The sequence below is a fragment of the Salarias fasciatus genome, chromosome 18 (genome assembly GCF_902148845.1).
Source record: "Salarias fasciatus chromosome 18, fSalaFa1.1, whole genome shotgun sequence".
Classification (NCBI taxonomy): Eukaryota; Metazoa; Chordata; class Actinopteri; order Blenniiformes; family Blenniidae; genus Salarias; species Salarias fasciatus.
This window is the reverse complement of record NC_043762.1, coordinates 11,849,497-11,869,796: the sequence shown is the minus strand read 5'-3', so window position 1 is coordinate 11,869,796 and position 20,300 is coordinate 11,849,497. Positions and strand designations below refer to the sequence as shown.

Here is a 20,300-nt window from a genome sequence, read left to right as displayed (position 1 = left end):
TAACTGTACATATAGATAAAGACTGGGGAAAAGAGGCAGAGAATGAAAATAGAGTCCCTGCTACACAGAGAGGAGAAAGATATCCATCCACACCAAAGACATGGACAGAAATATAAAAATACAGGTGAATAAATGATAGATACCTGGAAGATAGGACTATACAGAAGAGTAGATGGGGATGCAGAGGGACAGAGGGACGATAGAGATGAAGATAGAGAGGTGACAGACACAACTATATATCATTAGCAATTTGCAAAACATCTAAATTTCATACCAACTACCAATAGCTCCTCTAAATTAAACAAGTATTCTTCGTTAAATGCACCATCCTGCCAGACTTAAAACATAAACTGTCTGGAAGTCTTTTAAATACTACATATATTTTTTTCTCATTTTCACAGTTCAACACAAACTTTCCTAATTGTGAATTAAACCTGCAGTTCCTCTTCCCTCCTGAAAAGTGGCGGCGCTGTTTTCACTCAGATCAATAAAAAGAGTATGATGAAAAAGTGCAAATTCTGATTAAAGTCAAAATCCCACATTTATGAACAAAAGAACAAATTAAAAAGAAGATGCTTTAAGGACTCCTCGTGGAAATCACAAAAAACACAGCCGGTCTTATCGAATTTAAATCTTTAATGTAGAAAATTGGACACCGGATATATTTTACCGCCAATTTAACATGTGTCTCTTTAAATTTTGGTGAAATCTGACTTTTAATATACTTGAAGAAGGCATTTTCTGATAAGGCATTGATTAGGCAATAAAATGTTTTAAGTGCATGTTGTCTGTGCAAGGAACTACAAGCCCTGTCCGGAAGTGACGTCTGTCGGAGCAGTCGGTACGTCAGCAGTGTTTTGTTGACATTTGTTTGTGAAAGACAAAAACAGTTCAGACGGCGGACACGGAGTGGCTTAACGGACACGGCGCACGGTGTGCCCGCGGGACGAGCGTGAACCGAACCGGGTGGCGGCTACAGGGACGACGTCGTGCGGTGGTCGGACCTCCTCTGTTACACATTTATAGCAGGGACTCGGAACAAAACAAACCGAGTCCGAGACAGGCTGAATCATCCACGGGCTAGCAGCCTCCCACACCGCGGAGGTACACAGTCCCGTTAACCGGGGGAGGCTAACCTCTTCTCCTCGGTGAGAGATCCCCATCAGCACCACCAGCAGCAGCAGCAGCCGCTTCGTGTTCTGACTGTTTACCGAGTTTACCGTGTCACCATGAGACCGTAGATCTCCGTTAGCACCTTAGCAGGCTAACGTTAGCCGCAGCATGTAGCTGGAGGCTACGTGTTGGGAGCCTCAAACACGTTCCTGTTTCCTGAGATGAGAATGTAAAGCAACACTAAAGCACAATGGCTAACTTCGAAGCGTACCAGGAGTATCACAGGATCGAGGACTTCGAGGAGGACTCTCCTCCCGGCGAGGAGGATCTACTGGTCCATGTGCCCGAAGGCCTGAAAGGTAAACACGTTAGTCAACCAAAGCTTAAATACCACGTTTTCTCCCCCTGGTGAGTTCACTCGAGGACCTCTGCACCTACACCCCCTCCATGAGCTTCCACCTAAAGCTTTAGGTGCTTGCATAACCATCATAAACCGAGTAAGACGCCTTGTCTCAATCCTGCTTGTCCGATTTAAAGATCTAACAAAGAGCGTTTTGTATTTAAGTTCACACGAAAAGTTATGGTAATTATACATTCGTCATAAGTCAGAAAATGGACGAAAAATGGCCCGAGGACAGGCTAAAATAACTTGTTTTTTTATACATTCCCCATCTTGGATCTTCAGTTTATCAGATAAAGTAAACGAGCTTTTCTCTGACTCAAAATAATAAAGCTATTAAAGCAGATCTTCATTAATTTTGTTGATCAACTTGATGTCTATGAATAATAATAAATTAAAAAAAAACATTTCTCAAAGCTCCTTCAAGTAAACACAGTAAAGACAACAGACTGGAGCAATCAATATTTACTCACTGAAAACCAAAACCCATACAAATTCAAAACACCTGTACTGAAGACAAGATACGATGACGCACTACGACCACTTACTGCACAAGACTAACCTCACATTTCACACACTGCACTGTTTAAGCCTTTTGATAGTTTTATGGACAGAAGTCAGGAAAAAGCGAGGAACATACCAAAACGTCATAGCAAAATGGCTCATGATGCTTTAAATTGAATGGGGGGTGTTCCACAGGGACCTATTGCAGGACATTTCTAGTTCCTATTCATAATCACGAATTAAACTGAAACTATACTTAACCTGAAACAATATTGACATTTGTTTACGTGAAGGCCGTTTAAATTGTAAGTACTTTAATATTTGATTAGATGTAAAAGAAATTGTATTGATGCTGTTTAAATCTGTCAAATGTACAATCCCTTTTTTTTGTCTTTACTTCCGTTTCAGACTCATGGCACCACATCAAGAACCTGGATAACTTCTTCACAAGAATATCCTTTCTTAAAACTAGAATGCAAGCTTCACTTGTTCACTCGCTGACCGCAGTCACAGTTGAAATCAGACTTCTGCTCTTCAGTAAGTCTTTTCTTTAACCGAGCGCTCACATCTATCATTTCCATCAGAAGAACGGCTTCGCCTGCATGATGCTCTCGGAGTTCTTTGAACTTGTGTAAGTATGAAGTTCAGTCCAAAGTCCTCCACAGACACCAGTAAAACTTGACCCTTTTCTTTTCTCTCTCTCTACATATTAGGACTATGCTGTTTAAACTTACATACAACATGATTACACATGTTTATTATAGGATATTTTTGCTACTTTATGTATTAAATTCAAAGTTCCTCTCATATGAATCTCCTTGAGTTAAAAAAAAGTTTAGCAATATGATATGATTGTTTTGCCCCTTTTGCACTCCACTGTAACTTACCACATATCATATCTCATTGTATCATATTTGTTTATATTTTCTTATGTCCTAATATATTACATCTTATCATTTTAATGTGTGGTGTCGCATTTTACTATATTGCATCATATTGTAGCTTATTGGTTCACATTATTTTAGATTTTATAATTTTCATGTCGCATTGTATCGAATCATTGCTTTTCATGTTTATCACATCGTATTGATTGTTCTTTGTGTCTTATACTTTGTTAATGTTGTGATGTCATGTCTGTTATTGCCTGGGTTTGTACCACATGGCGTATGAGAGCGGGCGAGCTGACCTCTGTGTTGTTGCAGCTGAGTTACATCATTTATGATCACGTCTGACTCAAGAGCAGGTCTAATATTGTAATTGTAGAGGTTTTGCCATGTGAAATGACAGTGTAAAGAGTGAGATGTGTGTTTAGTGTCACCGGTGGTTTTTTTCATGTTGTTTTGACAGCTAACTGAGCCTCAGGGCTTTAACATGGAGCAGCTGTATGTAGGGCCGTTTCCTCTGAAAACACATCTTGGTGTATTCGGTCTCTGCTGTCTGTCATCGGGACTGTCTGAATCTCACCACAGTCTGTGTAATAGCTGCTGATCATCTGACCAGCTTTAACCACATTCTGCACACAGTGTAACGTCCAGTAATCACATGTTCAAACCAGGTGAAAACATCTGTATTTAAGCTTCAACTCTGACACATCATTGCAACAAAACAGTGTGAAAAAACACAAAAAGTGTGAGATTTATGATGTTTTTTTCTCTCAGTAGCAATGTTATAAAAAGGACTCTGGTCAGAGAGAAGCAGCAGCACTATTGGGTGTAAACAACTCCTCGCTTCTCATCCCTTCTTCCAAGTATGAAAGAGAACCTGCGGCGTCCATGAAAAATGTGGACGTACCAGTTTAGAGTCGGTGCTTGGTTCCTAGAAACACGAAGGTTCTGTTTTGGAGAACTGGCGTCTCTGTGCCGACACGTCCAGCTCAGCGTGGAGTAACAAGAACCTCAGCTTGTGGAGAAGATAACTTTCATCTTTTCTAAATATCTCAACTGTGTCCCACTTTCATTATCAAGGTTTCAGTTTTGAAAATCTTGGGACATTTGTCAAATCTTCCTTCCTATCCGATTGATTTTTGATTTCTGATGAGCATTTGCCTTAATTACTCTTCGTTTCTAGGTTGATATGGTTGCTTGAAGCCACTTCTTCAGTATTTTTTTTTTTCTGAATTTTGACACCATTCAATAAATGTTTGGATTCGGTATTGATTGATTTCTAGCTGGGGATTAAGGATGCATTTTGTCATATTTCTGAGTTGTTTTGTTTTAGATTTAATTGATGTGTTTGTAAGTGGTCTCAGACTCATTTTGAGCTGGTATCTGTTGAATTCCTTCCTGGTTTTTGGAATCGTCTTTGACTGATAATCCACAGTTTTGACAGAGATTCTTTTAACCTCCCTTTTAACCTCCCTTGTCTCTGACAGGGCGACAGTAGCTCAGTTGGTAGAGCGGGTCGTCTTATAACCGGAAGGTTGGTGGTTTGATCCCCGCTCCCGCAGGCGTAAAACTGGCGTTGTGTCCTTGGGCAAGACACTTCACCCACCTTGCCTAGTATGAAAGTTGTGAGAGTGAATGGTTGGTGGTGGTTGGAGGGACCGATGGCGCAGATTGGCAGCCTCGCTTCCGTCAGTCTGCCCCAGGGCAGCTGTGGCTACAATAGTAGCTTACCACCACCGTTGGTTGATGTGATATTGCAGTGTGAAGCGCTTTGGGCTCTGTCATGCAGGGTAAAAAGCGCTATACAAGTGTAGTCCATTTACCATGATTTGAGGTTGGTTATCTGCACATTAATGAACCTAAACATGTATCTGTCGGGATTATGACTCTTTCTGGTTGGTTTTTGGATCAAATATTGGATTTAGAACCAGCTTCCCAGTGGTTTGTTACTTGTTTTGACATTTGGATTCTGACTTTCTTATTGGTTTCTGACTGATCACTTGATATGCTCTTTTTGTCCTGGTTTCTGCAAAGCCTGCTGTGAAATAAGCCAGTTTTCAAAAAAATGGCTTTCTCAGTGGGTTTTGGACTTTGCACTTTATTAGACCTGCTTGGTCTTTTTTTTTTTTTTTTTTTTTTTAGTAGACTATTTTGGATTCAGTGTTTGCTTTGTAATCCATGTTTGCCTTCTTTTGTCCTATGCTTTCTCGTCCCAAACAGTCAGCTTCTGTTCGTGGTCACGTTCACGACCTTCCTGGTCAACTGCGTCGAGTACGACGTGCTGTTTGCCAACCGAGCGGTGAACCACACGGGGCCGGGCCAGAGCCCGACGGACAGGAACAAGGTCACCCTGCCGGACGCCATCCTGCCGAGTCAGCAGTGCACCGAGAGGTAACGGCGTGTGGCTTTACTGATGTACGGGGATTGTTCAGACGGGACGAAGGAGCTCCTGTCAAAGAGTTTGTGTTCCCTGAAGACACTTTTTGTTACGGACTTGGTTCCATCAGAACTCATTAAAAAAATGCCCTGCAGATCAAACACAGAACACTGTCTCTGTTGTAGCTTCGACGTCATAGACATTTAAATTGAAAGACGTGGAATGTTCCCCGTGGGGGATTCAAAATGTCATCACAGATGAGATATCAGTACTGACCTTCAAGTTTCTGTGTATCAGTAATGAATAGTGAGGGGGTTTTTTTTACACTTTCTATTTATCTCTTAATGCGTTTAATCATTAAATGTCAAAAATTCATGCTTTTTTTTTTTTAAATAAAACTTCGCAGGTCTATGCTAGTGTATCAAAGTGAGTCAGCAGGTCTACTGCTAACATACTGAAGTGATTTAGATCCTCCAGTGCTAATGTATCAATGTGAGTTTACAACAAATTCCAATATGATGAAGTGAGACATCAGCCATAACGCTAATGTAAAGCAGTAAAGATGGCCTCTTGTGTGAGTAAGAGTTCTGCAGTTTCACTTGGTCTGGATTAAAGTAAATCTCTGGGGTTTGTTTACTCTGACCTGAGATCGATGGGTTCGTGTGAGCGCTGTGCGCTCTGTGGAAGCCGTTTGCAGAGATGTAAGCGATATCCTCGGTGAGCTGCGACCTGCAGACCCACATTCTGACAGCTGAGCCGGAGGCGGCGGGCTGACGAGCATACGACACCTGACAGGCACCCCCCCCCCGACCCCGACCTACAACACAGAGCTCTCTCGCTTGTTTATATCAAAGTGTGACCACATCCCGCCGCTGCGCGGTCTAATTAGAGAACAGCTCGTCCTGCTGTTTGGATAGCCAGCGTCCTCCTCGGACCCCGCTTCTGATTTCCCTGCCACAGCTAATTACTCCTCAAAACATCCTGATCCCACTGTATCGGCAGGGCAGCTGAGGGAAAGCAGAGTCACTGTGGCAGAGTGTAAAAATTTCCAGTGAGAATGAGACAGTTGACTGAGGAAACACAAAGCTGGAGCAAAAAGCACGCAGATATCTCATTGTAATGTGAAAATATTTGTCACTCTGAGTTGTGGAACATTCTCATACTGTAATGTTAAAGTCTATCGTTTGAGCGGATGGAAAGGTTCTTGTTTTTCCACAAATCTCTTTATTGTAGCATCAAACATTCTCATTTATTATTTTGGATCAATTCCTTAAAAAGTAGTTACTTAGCAAGTTTTATTGACTAAATTCAAAGCTAAAACTACTTATTTTCTCTTTCAAAATCTTCATCTTAGCAGAAGTTACAGCAGTTAGTGGAAGGGAGATGCTCTAGTCTATGATGTGAATGGCAGCTGAGGTGACATCAGTTTGTGGCTTATGCTAATGCTAATTCTATTGAGAGTGATGAGCACTCATGTCAGAATGAATGACACCCTCCCTCCTCAGTTAGTTACCTTTGTTGTGGCGTAACTCTGCGTACAGTGCAGTGGACATTGACTCACACAGATCTGTGTGCGATTCCAGGATCCAGGGGAACAGCTGGATCATCTTCCTCCTCATCATGGCCGCTGTCTTCTGGGTGTACCGTCTGGTTAAAGTCTTCTGTAACATCCTGAGCTACTGGGAGATCCGCCAGTTCTACATCAAGGCCCTGAAGATCCGAATGGTGAGAGAAAGAACTAAATCGTTACTTTCACAGTTCATCTCGGCTGGATGCAGTGTGATCAGCTCGTGTGTGGGCTTCTGTGTGTGTGTGTGTGTGTGTGTGTGCGCGCTTCAGGACGAGCTGTGCAACTTCACGTGGCAGGAGGTGCAGGACCGGCTGATCAGCCTGCAGAGGGAGCAGCAGATGTGCATCCACAAGAAGGAGCTGACCGAGCTGGACATCTACCACCGCATCCTGCGCTTCAAGAACTACATGGTGGCCATGATCAACAAGTCCTTGCTGCCCGTGCAGCTGCAGCTCCCCCTGCTGGGCAACGTCATCTTCCTCACCCAGGGCCTCAAATACAACTTCGAGCTGATCCTGTTCTGGGGCCCCGGCTCGCTCTTCCAGAACAAGTGGAACCTGCATCCCAAGTACAAGCGCAGCGGGAACCGGCTGGAGCTGGCGCAGCAGCTGAGCCGCGTCATCCTGCTGATGGGCGTGGCCAACCTGCTGCTGTGCCCCTTCATCCTGGTGTGGCAGGTGCTCTACGCCTTCTTCAGCTACACCGAGGTGATCCGCCGGGAGCCGGGCAGCCTGGGCGCCCGCCGCTGGTCGCTGTACGGCCGCCTGTACCTGCGGCACTTCAACGAGCTCGACCACGAGCTGCACGGGCGCCTGGGCCGCGGCTACAAGCCCACCTCCAAGTACATGAACTCCTTCACCTCGCCGCTGCTCACCGTGCTCGCCAAGAACGTGGCCTTCTTCTCGGGCTCGGTGCTGGCCGTCCTCATCGCGCTGACCGTGTACGACGAAGACGTCCTGACGGTGCAGCACATCCTGACAGCCATCACCGTGCTGGGCGTGGTCATAACCATCACCAGGTGGGCCTGCAGGGGCACACCCACGTTTGACTTTTATTACTTGTGATCGTTCGAAAGAAAAGTTTAAAACTCAGTGACTCTGTGATGAGTTTCCTGAGCTGACTTACACTCGCGCCGTCTGTCCGTTCTTCCTCCTGCAGGTCCTTCATCCCGGACGAGCACATGGTGTGGTGTCCCGAGCAGCTTCTGCAGTGCGTCCTGGCCCACATCCACTACATGCCGGACCACTGGAGGGGCAACGCCAACAAGAGCGAGACCCGGGACGAGGTGGCGCAGCTGTTCCAGTACAAAGCGGTGAGCGCTCAGACCCAAGGAAGCCGTCTGTGTTTAGCTTGAAAGATACGAAGAACTAAAAGATGAGTGTGATTAAACCACCAGGTCTTCATCCTGGAGGAGCTGCTCTCTCCCATCGTCACGCCCTTCATCCTCATCTTCCTCCTGAGGAACAAGTCTCTGGAGATCATTGATTTCTTCAGGAACTTCACGGTGGAGGTGGTTGGAGTTGGAGACATCTGCTCCTTTGCACAGATGGACATCAGACGCCACGGAAACCCCACGGTGAGACAACATCCAAAAATGTCCCGCAGTTTGTAGTTCAATCTGATGTGAAGCTGTGATCTGATTTCAACTCTTGGTTTGTGCCTTTCAGTGGATGTCTGAGGGCCAGACAGAAGCCTCCGTGTACCAGCAGGCGGAGAACGGGAAGACAGAGCTGTCCCTCATGCACTTCACCATCAAGAACCCGCGCTGGCAGCCTCCTCAGGAGAGCTCCGTCTTCATCAGCCACCTGAAGGAGAAGGTGCAGCACGACGCCCAGGGCGGCCCGTCCACCCAGCTGCTGCTGTCCGAGGCCCCGCTCTGCACCTCGCTGCAGTCCAACGAGTCGGCCACCGGGGTAACTCCACCGCACACACACACACTGCCTCATGGAGCTGCGTAGTGCAGGCCAGGGAGTCCACACATATGGACTACTGTCAGAACGTCCGGAAAATATTCAGAATTATTCGATATATGGGAATAGCTACATATCATAATTTGATTTGTGGTGTTCCAAAGGAACAGGAACAGGGTTCAGGATCCTTGTGTGTTTCATTCACACCAGCAACTGCAGCTGCAACAAAGCGGTTTATTAATGTTTTCTATCTAAAATATCAGAAAATGCACAAACTGTCAGCCAGTGTTTCCAATGTGGCTCCAGAAAAAAACCTTGGAATATCTTTTTTTAGCACAAAAATATATCTCAGTTTTATGCACTTAATTTCTTGCTTAAAAGAATTTGTCAAATATGTGAAATTCCGTTATGTAAGTGTTAATTTTTTATGTGGTGTTTTACAGGGACTAGTATAGATTGATGTTAAAATGTTGAAAAATACTGTTTTTAAAGATGTCACTAAAATAACCTGGCACTTATAAAAAAAAAAAATAGAAAAATTATTTTTTTCAGTGTCACCAAAACCGAATATCTTGTCAATTTGTTAAAAATATGTACTATTCAAATACAATATTTACTCTGCAGTTAAACTTTGCTTTGTCTTTCAAATGTCCGTATAGAATGAAGATCATCAAATTTTCAACTTCTCAGAGTTCTAAAATTCAAATTGTTAGCTGGGCAAAATGACAGAGGGTTTTGTATTTATGTCTTTCAAAATAACTGAATATTACATTTAATTCTAATAGTCTATTTTCAAAACTGTCAAAAATAATGAAATATCGTGCTATTTGGTATGTGGTGTTCAGCAGGGATCCATTCTGGCAGCCTTCAGTCTTATTTATACCAGCATCTCACCATTATTTTATTATTTTAAATTCTAGAAAAAGGAGGGAAATAATAATCAGTGATGTTGTTTAGAAAACAGTAAAATAGCTTGTTTATATCTCAGATTTTGTCTCAGATGTTAAAAGTCTAGTTATTGGGAGTTAATGTGCATTTTTTCACACCGACTTCCTGTCTGCAGCCCGATAACCTCCTGGCCAGCGTCCTGGCCCACCCCATCCTCACCGCCTCCGGCCTGCAGGGCCGGGACCACCGCTTCATCCCCCCGAGCACCGCCGCTTCCGCCGCCGCCAGCGTCCTGGCCTCCCTGTCCACGTCGCAGCTCCCGGCGCACGGCGGCCGGGCTCGAGCGCACGGCCTGCTGCCCTCCTCCGTCCACCCCGAGACCACCATGTACCGCAGCGACCGCACCGTCATGGACAGGTGAGACCTTCAGGCCTTTTTAAGGACCGGCGGCCATTTTTAGTCACTTCCTCCTTTCGTCTTTTTGTTTCTGAATTGATTTTTATGAGGTGATAAAGACATTGTGTTTTGCACCCTTGAAGTGTCTCTTTCTCCATCGGATCACCTTAAAGTTCAAATTTTTCTCTCTCAGTATGTCCCGCAGTGAGTCTCGTCTGCGGAGCAACACGCTGCACTCTGAGTTCGCCTCGGCAGAGATGAGTCTTCACGCCATCTACATGCACGAGGTGATCCTCCGTCATCTACAACCTATCAACACTTTCTTCAAAGCTTTAGATCAGGGTTTCAAACTTAAACATAACATAAATTCTACGATATGAGGAACTTGAGGACCCTCCTTCCTGCTTTGGTCTTTTGGTTTCAAGCTGATGTATGTTTGGATTATCGTGTTTTAATCTGACACTCAAACCCCCTGTTGTCCACTGACTCTTCCTGCAGCTCCACCAGCAGACGTCCCACCCTCAGAGGACGTCTGTCCATTGGCAAAACCCTGTGCCCCTGAGAGACCTGCACACTCAAACAGGTGAATGAAGCCTGCTCAGATTTCAATCCGTTGTTTTTTTTTTTTTATCCCCTCAATTCAGTTATTTTCTTCTCACTAAGTGATATACAACGTACGAGAGTGTTAAACAGGCACGCACATTTTCCCCTTTTTCTTTTCTGTCATTTAATCTATCACAATCCTTGTAATCAACCATCATAAGCTACCAGATTGTTTTATTAATATTTCAAGTACTCTCATACTCAATAATATTAACAGATAATAGTAGTGGATCACAGAAAATACAGAAACTTTAGAAGTTCCTTTATAAAAGTTTAATACCGCATTTATGTATTTAATCATTTCCCTTTTTTTTTTTTTTTTTTTTTTTTGGGGAGGGGGGGGGATGGTTTGGAGTTCCTCAGGGATCACATCTGGGTCCTCTATTTATGTATTTATTGTATTTATTTTTTGAACGGTCCTGAAGGAATCTAAAGTGAAAGTTGTGGAAATGATCAGTATTTCCCCTTCCGCAGGCCTCCATGCTCCCGGTGGTCTCGGCTCCAGCTTGCCCACCCCGGTCCACCTCGGTGGCTGGCGGGAGGAGGAAGAGGAGGAGGACGAAGGTGAACAGGAGATCGTCAGTGGTTCTCCTCCGGAGCAGCGAGCTGGGAGCAGCTGTTGAAGTGCCTTTGGTCCTGAGGTATCTGGGAGGTATCGGTAACCCGGCCACCTGCGGTTCATCGGAACTTTGCGCAACGGCCTCCCGCGAAGACACGCCGCCGTGACGTCTTCTCTGTTTTTTGGGGGATTTTTTTTTGTTTGTTTGTTTTTGTTTTGTAGTGTTTACATTTGCGTTTGCTCGGTGAACATTGTGGCCTTAGACGATCTTCAGTTGACCCTGGAAACATCGGTGCTCGTCCCGTCACATCAGGGAAAACCCCGCGTCTTCCATCCACCGTTCGACTCTGCATTGAACGTCCCCGCGACAGACAGACGCTGTAAACCTGCGCTGCGTGCAGAGTCGAGTGTTTTATCGAAAGGTGTTTCCTCAGAAGCATGTGGAGGGAATCCCCTCAAACATGGAGTCAAAGGTCAAAGCTGGTCTGCGTCAGTGTGATCCTCCTCCTTTGACCCAGAAGCATAGAAAAAGAGGAGGTTTAGCTAAGTTATGAAAATAAATATGCCACTTTTTTTTGGGAATATACTAAAGAAAACACATAACACGTTTCGTGTGTAAAGACCTTTAAAAGCTGCCTGAACATGATTACCCATCTGTAAATACTCTTCTGTTGTCCCACTGTCCATCAGAAGTACATTTTCCCTGCAGTCTCACAGTGCTTTCATGAGTAAGTAGGAAGTGGGACAGTTCTGACTTCCAAGTGGGAATAAAAGGAAAAACCATCTACTCTTTAGAAAAATTGGAGAAGCTCATGCAGTGTCGGTCAGGCTGACCGCACAAGTGCTTTTTTTTTTTTACAAAAAAAAAACAAAGTATTTCTCAGTGAAGCACTGTGATGGAATGAAACAACCGTATTAAACATTAATTGAAAATAATCCGATTTTTGGTAAAGTCAATAGATAATATTGACTTTACAGGCGTCATTCAGTTTAGATCATAAGATTAGTGACAGCATTATTTATCCGAAGATATTTCGAAGGCTGATTGTGAACTTTTAGTTTTTTGTTGTCACATGAATGATCACAACCGGTAACTTTTGGAACTCGGGAGTTCCCAGTTGCACGAATGCACCAAAATCCAAGTACTGATGTTCTACAGAAGCGACTGAAATGCAGCCGTGATGTGGTTTCACACGCGCTTCAATGCTGCTAGCTGTTCATTTCAGCACAACTGAATGCGGATTTCAGTTCAGTGTTAAAACGTTTCTGCAGCTCTCGTGTCGAAAGGTTTCCGATCAGGACTGTCCGGACTTCCGCAACACATTTATCACATTTCTATGTCTTTTCTTTTTTCTTTTTTCTTTTTTTTGGTGCATCTTTTAGCTGCGTTTGAATTTTATCAGCAGGTGTAAACCGACATAAACAGAGTTTCAGTTTATGAAGGGCAGCCGAACTGCTGCTTCTGCAAAAGCATGAGATAAAAAAAAAAAGCTTTTCCACAGTCAGCATCATGAGTATTTATCACCCATTTCTTAACACAATATATTATTATATCTAAATTATTTATTTAGAGAAAGAAACAGATTGTTTAAGCAGATAATTCTCATAAATTGTTTTCTTTTTTTGGGGGGCGGGGGCAAGTAGCTTTTATAACTGCCGCTCTGGGTGCATGGGTACACAATCATAAAGAATTTGAAATTATAGAAAAAAAATGGACTCAAACTAAATTACAGTCAGTTAGAAACTAGCTGAAAAACTCACCTACGTACCGATAAGATGGACAGGGAGCTTTTATAACTGCTGCTTTCACAGTGCATGTGTCCAGTCATGAGAAATTCAAACTGAGGACGAAGGAACAATCCTTCACTGTGAGTAAACTAGTGTGAAGCCACTTTGAAACTCATTTATAAGGTTCTAAATTCTAATTATAATTAGGTCACTTTTATGACGGCTGCCGTCCAAAATCAATCCCCATAGTAAGACGAATGTAAGCTGCAAGCAGTGGATTGAACAGACTTGGGTGAATGTTATTCTAAAACAGAATGTAGCTTTTATAACTGCTGCTGAATCTGGTCCAAAGATCGAGAAAATACGCAGAAAAATGGGAGTTTAAAATCAGCATGAAACTAATATGAAACCAAAATGAATGTTAAAAAAACGTTTTTTGTATTTATGCTTTCTAACTGCTGCCGCCACAGTGCACGTGTGGACAATCAGAAATAGATTGGAGGGAAGGAAACAATATCCAAATTAGAACTCTAGAATTAAGAGAAGTGGGAAGCTAGTTAGAAGCTAGGCTAAAAGCCCAAACCTTTGTAAAAATGACAGTGAAATTGTTTGAAAACTGAGTATACAAGTGGCTATCATCAGACAGAAATTGGAGGGATTTGATCTGCAGTTGAAATTTGAAAAACTGCTGACAAAACTCTTGTCTGAAACTAGTAGGAAATTAGATTAAAAGCAAGATAGAAATGTATCCCAAAGCTAAAACTAGTCTAAAACATGACCTGAAGGCAGCTTTTATAACTGCTACTGTAAGAGAGTGGAATCATTTCATGAACAAACTCTGCTCACACATTTTAGAGAACTTTTAGCTCCAATTTGACTCTAAACTAAAAGTATTTTAAACAGTGAAAACATTTAAAGCCTATTCTGCTGCTAACACAAGTACAGTTTCACTTCTTAACAGCTATAAGAGCTACTTGCAGGCTCGATCATGTCTCCTCAGTTCATTCGATGAAAATATAGAAAAATATAAGCTTTTTTTTTTCCTGTTATAGTTTCCAAGGAAGTTTGAATTACTTCACAATTGTGTTTAAGACTGCGCAGTGCTGAACATCACGCTCAAAACAAGTCAGACTCATCCATATAGAAACTTTTTTTTCATTGAGCTTGGTGAATGCAGACACGTCCTCGAGAATTATGCACTGATTGAAAAGCCTGTTATTGTGTGTTTTTTTTTTTTTTTTTTTGTGCGAGTCGAGGAGCAGCCCTCATGCACATGTTTGTTGAGACAGTCTGAAAGCTGCTCGGTTTTATTTTTATTTTTTTAGTATCTATGTGTGTGTGTGTGTTATCACTCTTTATGTGTAGAGTGTTCCAGTTGTGGTGCGCTGCAGAGACACGCCCACATGTTTTCCAGTCCTGTCCTCAGATCATCAGCAGTGCCTTATGGGGAGATCCGCCTCATGTAAAACTCAGCAGTGTTTTTGTTTTTCCCCCGAATCATCAGTCTCAGAGGACGCTCGAGACGGCTTCTAAAATATCTCAAGCCTTCTAATCTCCTGTTTTCACTGCAACACCAACAGGAAATACATGGAATTAAATTTCACACAACTTAACATTAAAAAATTACTTAAAAAAAAAAATGAAATTAAAAAAATTGTTCAGAAGTAACTTCTCAGTCTGGGTTAGCTGTTAACAAACAGGTCAAACTCATGTTTAGTTCACGTTAAAACCAACCGCATGAGCCAAGAAGCTCCAACAACCCAGTAATCTGAACTAATCTGCAGATTTGTTTTACTTGGTTAACCAAAAAGACAGACAGGCGGCCTTATGGGAGGGCTGGCCACAGTACATGCTAACCCAAACTAGTATTATCGCAACCAACTAGACTCTTGTTATTGCAACTGACTGGATTGTTGTTATTACAACCAACTAGATTTTAGTTCAATTTACTTGACACTTGTTACAATGACTAATCTGATTTGGGTTGTTTGGAAGGAGATTTTGTATTACAACTAACTGGACTCTAGCTGGGAAAACAAATCATGATCTTTATTACAATTAACTCAGACTTTTGTTGCAATGAAAAACAGAGTTAAATCATCATAAACAACTATAATCTAGTTGTGGCAAAATATTCTTGATACAGCCAACTAAACTCTGGTTAACTAGAATTTAATTGCTGCAACTTGTTGTTGCGACTAACCCAGGTGTAGTTGTGGAAAAAATAGGCTGATTTTTAAACCTACATCTGAGGCAGACTCTGGTTGTCACAACTAACCAAACTCTAGTAGTGGCGGCTAACTAGACCGCGGTTAATAAAATTAACCCAGACTTTAGCCGTTTGTGCTCGAGTCTGGCTCGGCTGTTGTGAGAGGGATTCGAACCGTGTTACGGCCGTCCTCGGCCTCCCTGCTGGCATCAGACAAACAGTGACGCGGTGGACAAGTGGGACGGGTGACGCAGGCTTCCAGTAAGTTCACTGAGGAGGATGGGAGTCGGACTGCAGGTCGGTTGCCATGGTGACTGCCTCTCCTCCTCAGTTCAGACTGATTCGGGCCTGTTGTGTGTTTTAAAGGTACAGGGTGTCCGATCGCAGTCACCGGGTGTTGAGTCACTCGAGCATGCAGTGACCGGGATTTGAACTTGTTTCTTGTTTTCTCTTGTTGGACTCAGTTCAGGCCTGAAGCCTGAGGTCACTCACTACACCACCCTGTGGAACAAAGTGGTATTACAAGCATGAATAAAGTGGGACGTTTACCGCGCTAACCTCAGTAAATCAAAGCATGAAGCTTATTGTACGAGTCGAAACATCTCGCCACGCTTGCATACTGGACTCAGCATACCAATCCTCCTTCACATAGTGAGCAACATGAACTTATTTTTTGCTTTTAGACATCAAAATGAATCAAAATATCGGCCAGTACAGTCACTTTAGTAAAAACTTCATTTAAAAAAAAAAGAAACAAAAATAAGTTCCTCTACCTCACTGAAATCATCAGTGTTTTCAGTATGTGTGAGCTACAGAGTGGCATTATGTTTTGACTCAGAAATTACATATACATGCAAAAAAAAAAAAAAAACCCTGAACTTTGACTTTCTCAGATTGCATCCCTCCAGCATGTTTGAGATCACATCCTGACTGTTCTTTCTTCACAATGTGTCCATTTCTTTTTAGTGTTTTTAAACTCAACCTTCACCTTTCAAATCACGGCTGAAACTCTTCTTATCCACTACACAGTCTGAGAGCCGCAGCGACTGGAACAAGGTGCTATGTCTTCACCCTGCAGGGTGATTTTTGTGTGTGTGTGTGTGTGTTTGTTGTTTTTGTGTCTGTTTGATCTGTCAATGAAGCGTTAGCTGAAAACTGAAACACGCCAAAAGAACATTGTTTTTGGGCTTTACATCGCGTCTTGTTTCCTGTGAGTGAGTAGAGAGGCTAATAAAGCTTTTTTTTGTGTGTGTGTTTCATCATCTCATGTGTGACCGATTGTTTGAAATAAAAATCTATTTTAATTTTGTCTGCTTTGGTTTTCTGTGATTGCGCAAAGGATCTGGGAGGAGTTTTTATTCACTGCAGGATTCCTGGACTTTGAGACTGAAACCAAAGTTTTTCGAGCCGCCATCTTTGTTCTGATGATCTAATTGCATTCAATTGAATTAATTGTAGGCTGTGAATAACATTTACGTAATTTAGAATAACTAAATTCCTCGTTTGTCCATACAAATGTGTTTTCGCCATTAATATTTATACTGCCTTGTTCTCTGTCCATGTGTGGTTTCATTACAAAAACAAATGGCGTCGACTGCTGGCCCAACATAAAAACTATATAATATTTGTTTAAATGCAAATCTTGTGGTTTACATATACACATGAATGGATTCAGAAAAGTGACAATGAAAGTAAGTTTTCAGTGTGAGCCTGCATGAACCGGCCTTAATTGAAATAGCTGGCATTGTGCAGGATGGGATGTAGCGGAGGCGGCTTGCCGTCTGCTCGAGTTTCTGCAGTTTAAATCAGGGTGCAGAAGAGCTGCTGCTGTCAGTCACGGCCCTGCGAGGGGGAAAAGCCCAGGGTGGGAGATAAGAAAATACCCCGGGGGGGGGGGAGACGAACTGAGGCCGGACTCTGTAATCACATTGAAGTGGTGAGAAAGTGTTTATTATGATTGGAAGTGCCATTCAGGAGCACACTCAGGACATTAGCGCTTAAAATGTGCTTGTTTTGCTTTTTATTTCTTGTGATCTCATCATGCAAATCCTTTACTTGCTTGCTAGCTTGTGTCTCAATTATGTAGTCTGCTTAGAGCAAACTTCACATCGTGGCCAAAGTTCATTCATTCAAAGTGTTTTAGATTCATGTTGCAGTGTGGCAAGTTTTTAACTTGTAAGACGGTTAAAATGTGTGTAGAAGCTTTTAGCAAAGGGCCCCGGACTCCGTACTCCCAAAGCACCCCCACAAGATCCCACAGGGGATGCTGGGACAGGTCTCCTTCTGGGAAACGTCTCAAAAATAATACGGCGTAGTCGAAACTGTCCATTCAAAATAACGGGTGTTTGTTTCTCCGCCCCAAAAAACAAGTAAATCAATAAGGTTTGCATTAACGGGAAGAGTTTCTCAAGAACCTTATTTTGGAAACAGCAAATCATTTTAGCACCATGAAACAACCAATCATGTTTAAATTGCCAATAATATAGTCATCACATTCAATGAGGAAATAAACTCTGCAACACTCTCAATTCTAGTTGTTAGAATGTGCTACTTTATTATAATACTGGCTTTATTACGTTCATATAGGCTAAAATTCTCAGGTTATCGGCCGTTATGTTATTGGCTGCTCCGCACCATAAGGCATTTTCATCACTCAGGTTAAAAGAAAAACAAATATTTTGATTTTAAAGAGTTTTCGGCAAATGCTACACACCTTTGTATATATATGTCATGAAAAATGGGATCTCTATTTTAATATTTCCATGCTGAGTGTTGTAGATTCCAGGTGTTTCCATTGAGTTCCTCCATGGCTGAGCTGCTGATGCTGTGGTGCCTGTGTCTGAAGCTCCGGCTCCTATCTCCAACCCTGTGGCAGATGACAGGTCTATTTTAGACAGGAGGCCGAGTCAGAGCAGGCACGTCAGCTATTTGGCGTCAAGAGTCGCTGGAAAAGAAAGAAAGAAGAAGACCAGTCCCACCGCCCACTGCAGGAGGCTGGGGGATGTTCCACCATCCCGGATTTACAACCATATCACGGATATTTCAGCACAAAACTCAGATTTCTGTCTCATTCTTTGGCTTGTGTGTGGAGATTATTGGAGCGGGGGTCACCATCTGGACATAGTGAAGCCATTCAGGCCTCATGACTGAGCGCAGACTCACCTGAGAGCCTCCAACTCAAGGTGAGGAACACCAACCAATCGACCTAATACTTCAAAGTTTGTCATTTTTAACTGCAAAATGTAAAAAATGTTCAATTTATGAATGTTAAGTTTCAGTTTGATTACAATGTTTAGCTTATGTGAGAAATTTGAGTTGTTTCATTTTTTTAAATGTATTTTTGACCAATGAAGGACAATTAAACACCATCTTGACTTTTTTTAAAGCAGAGTTTGTGTCATTAGTGTTGATATCTGTGTGTTTGGGAGCTGAGAGCGTTATCAGGCAGCTGATGGTACCCCCCTTCGCTTCTACAAATGGAAATGGCCAGAGACGGGCCATGACAGCTGAGGTTATTTTTGGGATGACCAGTTCAAACCACAGAGGTGACAAAGCTGCTAAATGTCACTGTTTGAAAGGCACACACCGGGTTGGCTTGACCTTCTCACTGGACAATTTTACCCTTTAAAACTTCTTTTCTGGAGAGTTTTTATGACTATGTAGGCTTTGCAGGATAGAACAAGACAGGACTGGACAGGGCTTGCCCTCCTTGAGCTGTCCTGTAACTGCCTGCTATAAATATGTCAATCTCATGTCTGGATTTATGTCTATTTTCATAGCATAACATATTTATAGAGTTCACATAGCAGACTGTCAGATCCTACATTTGTGTGCTTTTGACAGGTTGAAAAGAAAGTGTGGAACAATTGAACGTGCCAGACGTAAATGGCAATCAACACATATACTGTATATATACTATAAAATAAGTTTTGAATCTGTTGCTTGAATTATCCTTCGGCTAATATAAAGGAGTATATATCCTTTCTTTTTCAAAGTCTTTTTTTGGTTTAGGTGAGTTTTTTCCTTTGAGAATTAAATGCAAATCTGAGGTTGACTTTTACAAAGCCAAGAGTTTCTCAGCTATTTGGACACTTGAGCAGCAGAAGATAACAAGATTTAAAAATATTCTGAGTTTAAAGAAGAAATAAAAAGATTAAAAAAATAAAAGAGATTACTTTGAAATGAAACCACCCAGAATTACGAACAACTGACCAAAATTGTCTTTTGAATTTCTTCAAAGTTTCTAGACTATATGACAAAAATGTATTGTTTGCATAAACAAGCTTAGATAATTAATGACTATAAACAGATAATACAATGCACATTAAAAATTAAATCGTAATGAAGTTGTTTAATTTAAATTAAATGATTTAAAATTCAACCTCATGTAGAATTTTAGATGTGAACTCAATTTTTATGTTTTTTTAAAGTGCAATTTACTGAATGCTTGCTGACCCACGCTCAGGCCAGTACCTGAACGCCTCAGTAGCTGCTGCTCTGCTAAACCAGCTGGTAATATGCTGAAAAACCTCCTGTACTAAACCTTTTAATTATTTTCTTAAGCACCTTCTGTTGTGCTAAACTTACTGCTGCTGCTTTGCTTTACTTATTTCTGCTCTGCTAAACCTGCCGCTGGCTGCTAATGTCCCTAACCTGCTTCTGCGCCACTAAAATGCTAAACCTGCTGATTGTTTGTTATATTTTCTTTGAATACACCTCTAAAGTAGCTTCGGCTCTACTAAATCTTCTTTTTAGTTTATATGCTGTTTATTGCTAATTTGGTAAACCTGCAGCTTTCTGTAAACCACAAAAAAACCTTGAAATAACTGTGCTCTGAAAGGGATTTTTATTTTCAACAGTTTATAGATAACTCTTGTTTTATTCCTTATTATCACAAATACATTCGTAGCTTCTGCTATATTTGCTGTATTGTGTTTTAAATACACACACATTTGTGCAATTGGTTTGTCCTACATTTTGCCTGTCCAGAATAGTAATAGTAGCTTCATGCATAATATTAGCATTAGCATTTTTGAGAATATAGCCAGACAGAGAGAGAAAACAGGAGCAAAATGGCATAATTTAAAAGAAGACGAAAAGGTGACACAGACTGTCTGACACTGGGTTGTATTAGTTATCCAGACTGCGTTTTTATGAAC

The 20,300-nt window shown here is 42.1% G+C and overlaps 1 protein-coding gene across 2 annotated transcripts; it reads left to right on the top strand.

Annotated features, from left to right (window-relative positions):
• The first annotated feature begins 878 nt into the window (after positions 1 to 878).
• Positions 879 to 16,032, top strand: atg9b (autophagy related 9B). 2 transcript variants are annotated; one of them, XM_030115316.1, is made up of 13 exons: positions 879 to 1,472; positions 2,426 to 2,469; positions 2,584 to 2,648; positions 5,122 to 5,292; positions 6,862 to 7,003; positions 7,118 to 7,866; positions 8,007 to 8,160; positions 8,245 to 8,424; positions 8,516 to 8,761; positions 9,822 to 10,063; positions 10,248 to 10,329; positions 10,541 to 10,625; positions 11,120 to 16,032. In XM_030115316.1, the coding sequence occupies exons 1-13, from the start codon at positions 1,364 to 1,366 to the stop codon at positions 11,266 to 11,268; spliced, it is 2,418 nt and encodes an 805-aa protein (XP_029971176.1). In that variant the 5' UTR covers positions 879 to 1,363; the 3' UTR covers positions 11,269 to 16,032. The 2 variants fall into 2 exon arrangements, with proteins under 2 accessions (XP_029971176.1, XP_029971175.1); XM_030115315.1 differs by having other exon boundaries at positions 10,236 to 10,329.
• The last annotated feature ends 4,268 nt before the right edge of the window (positions 16,033 to 20,300 follow it).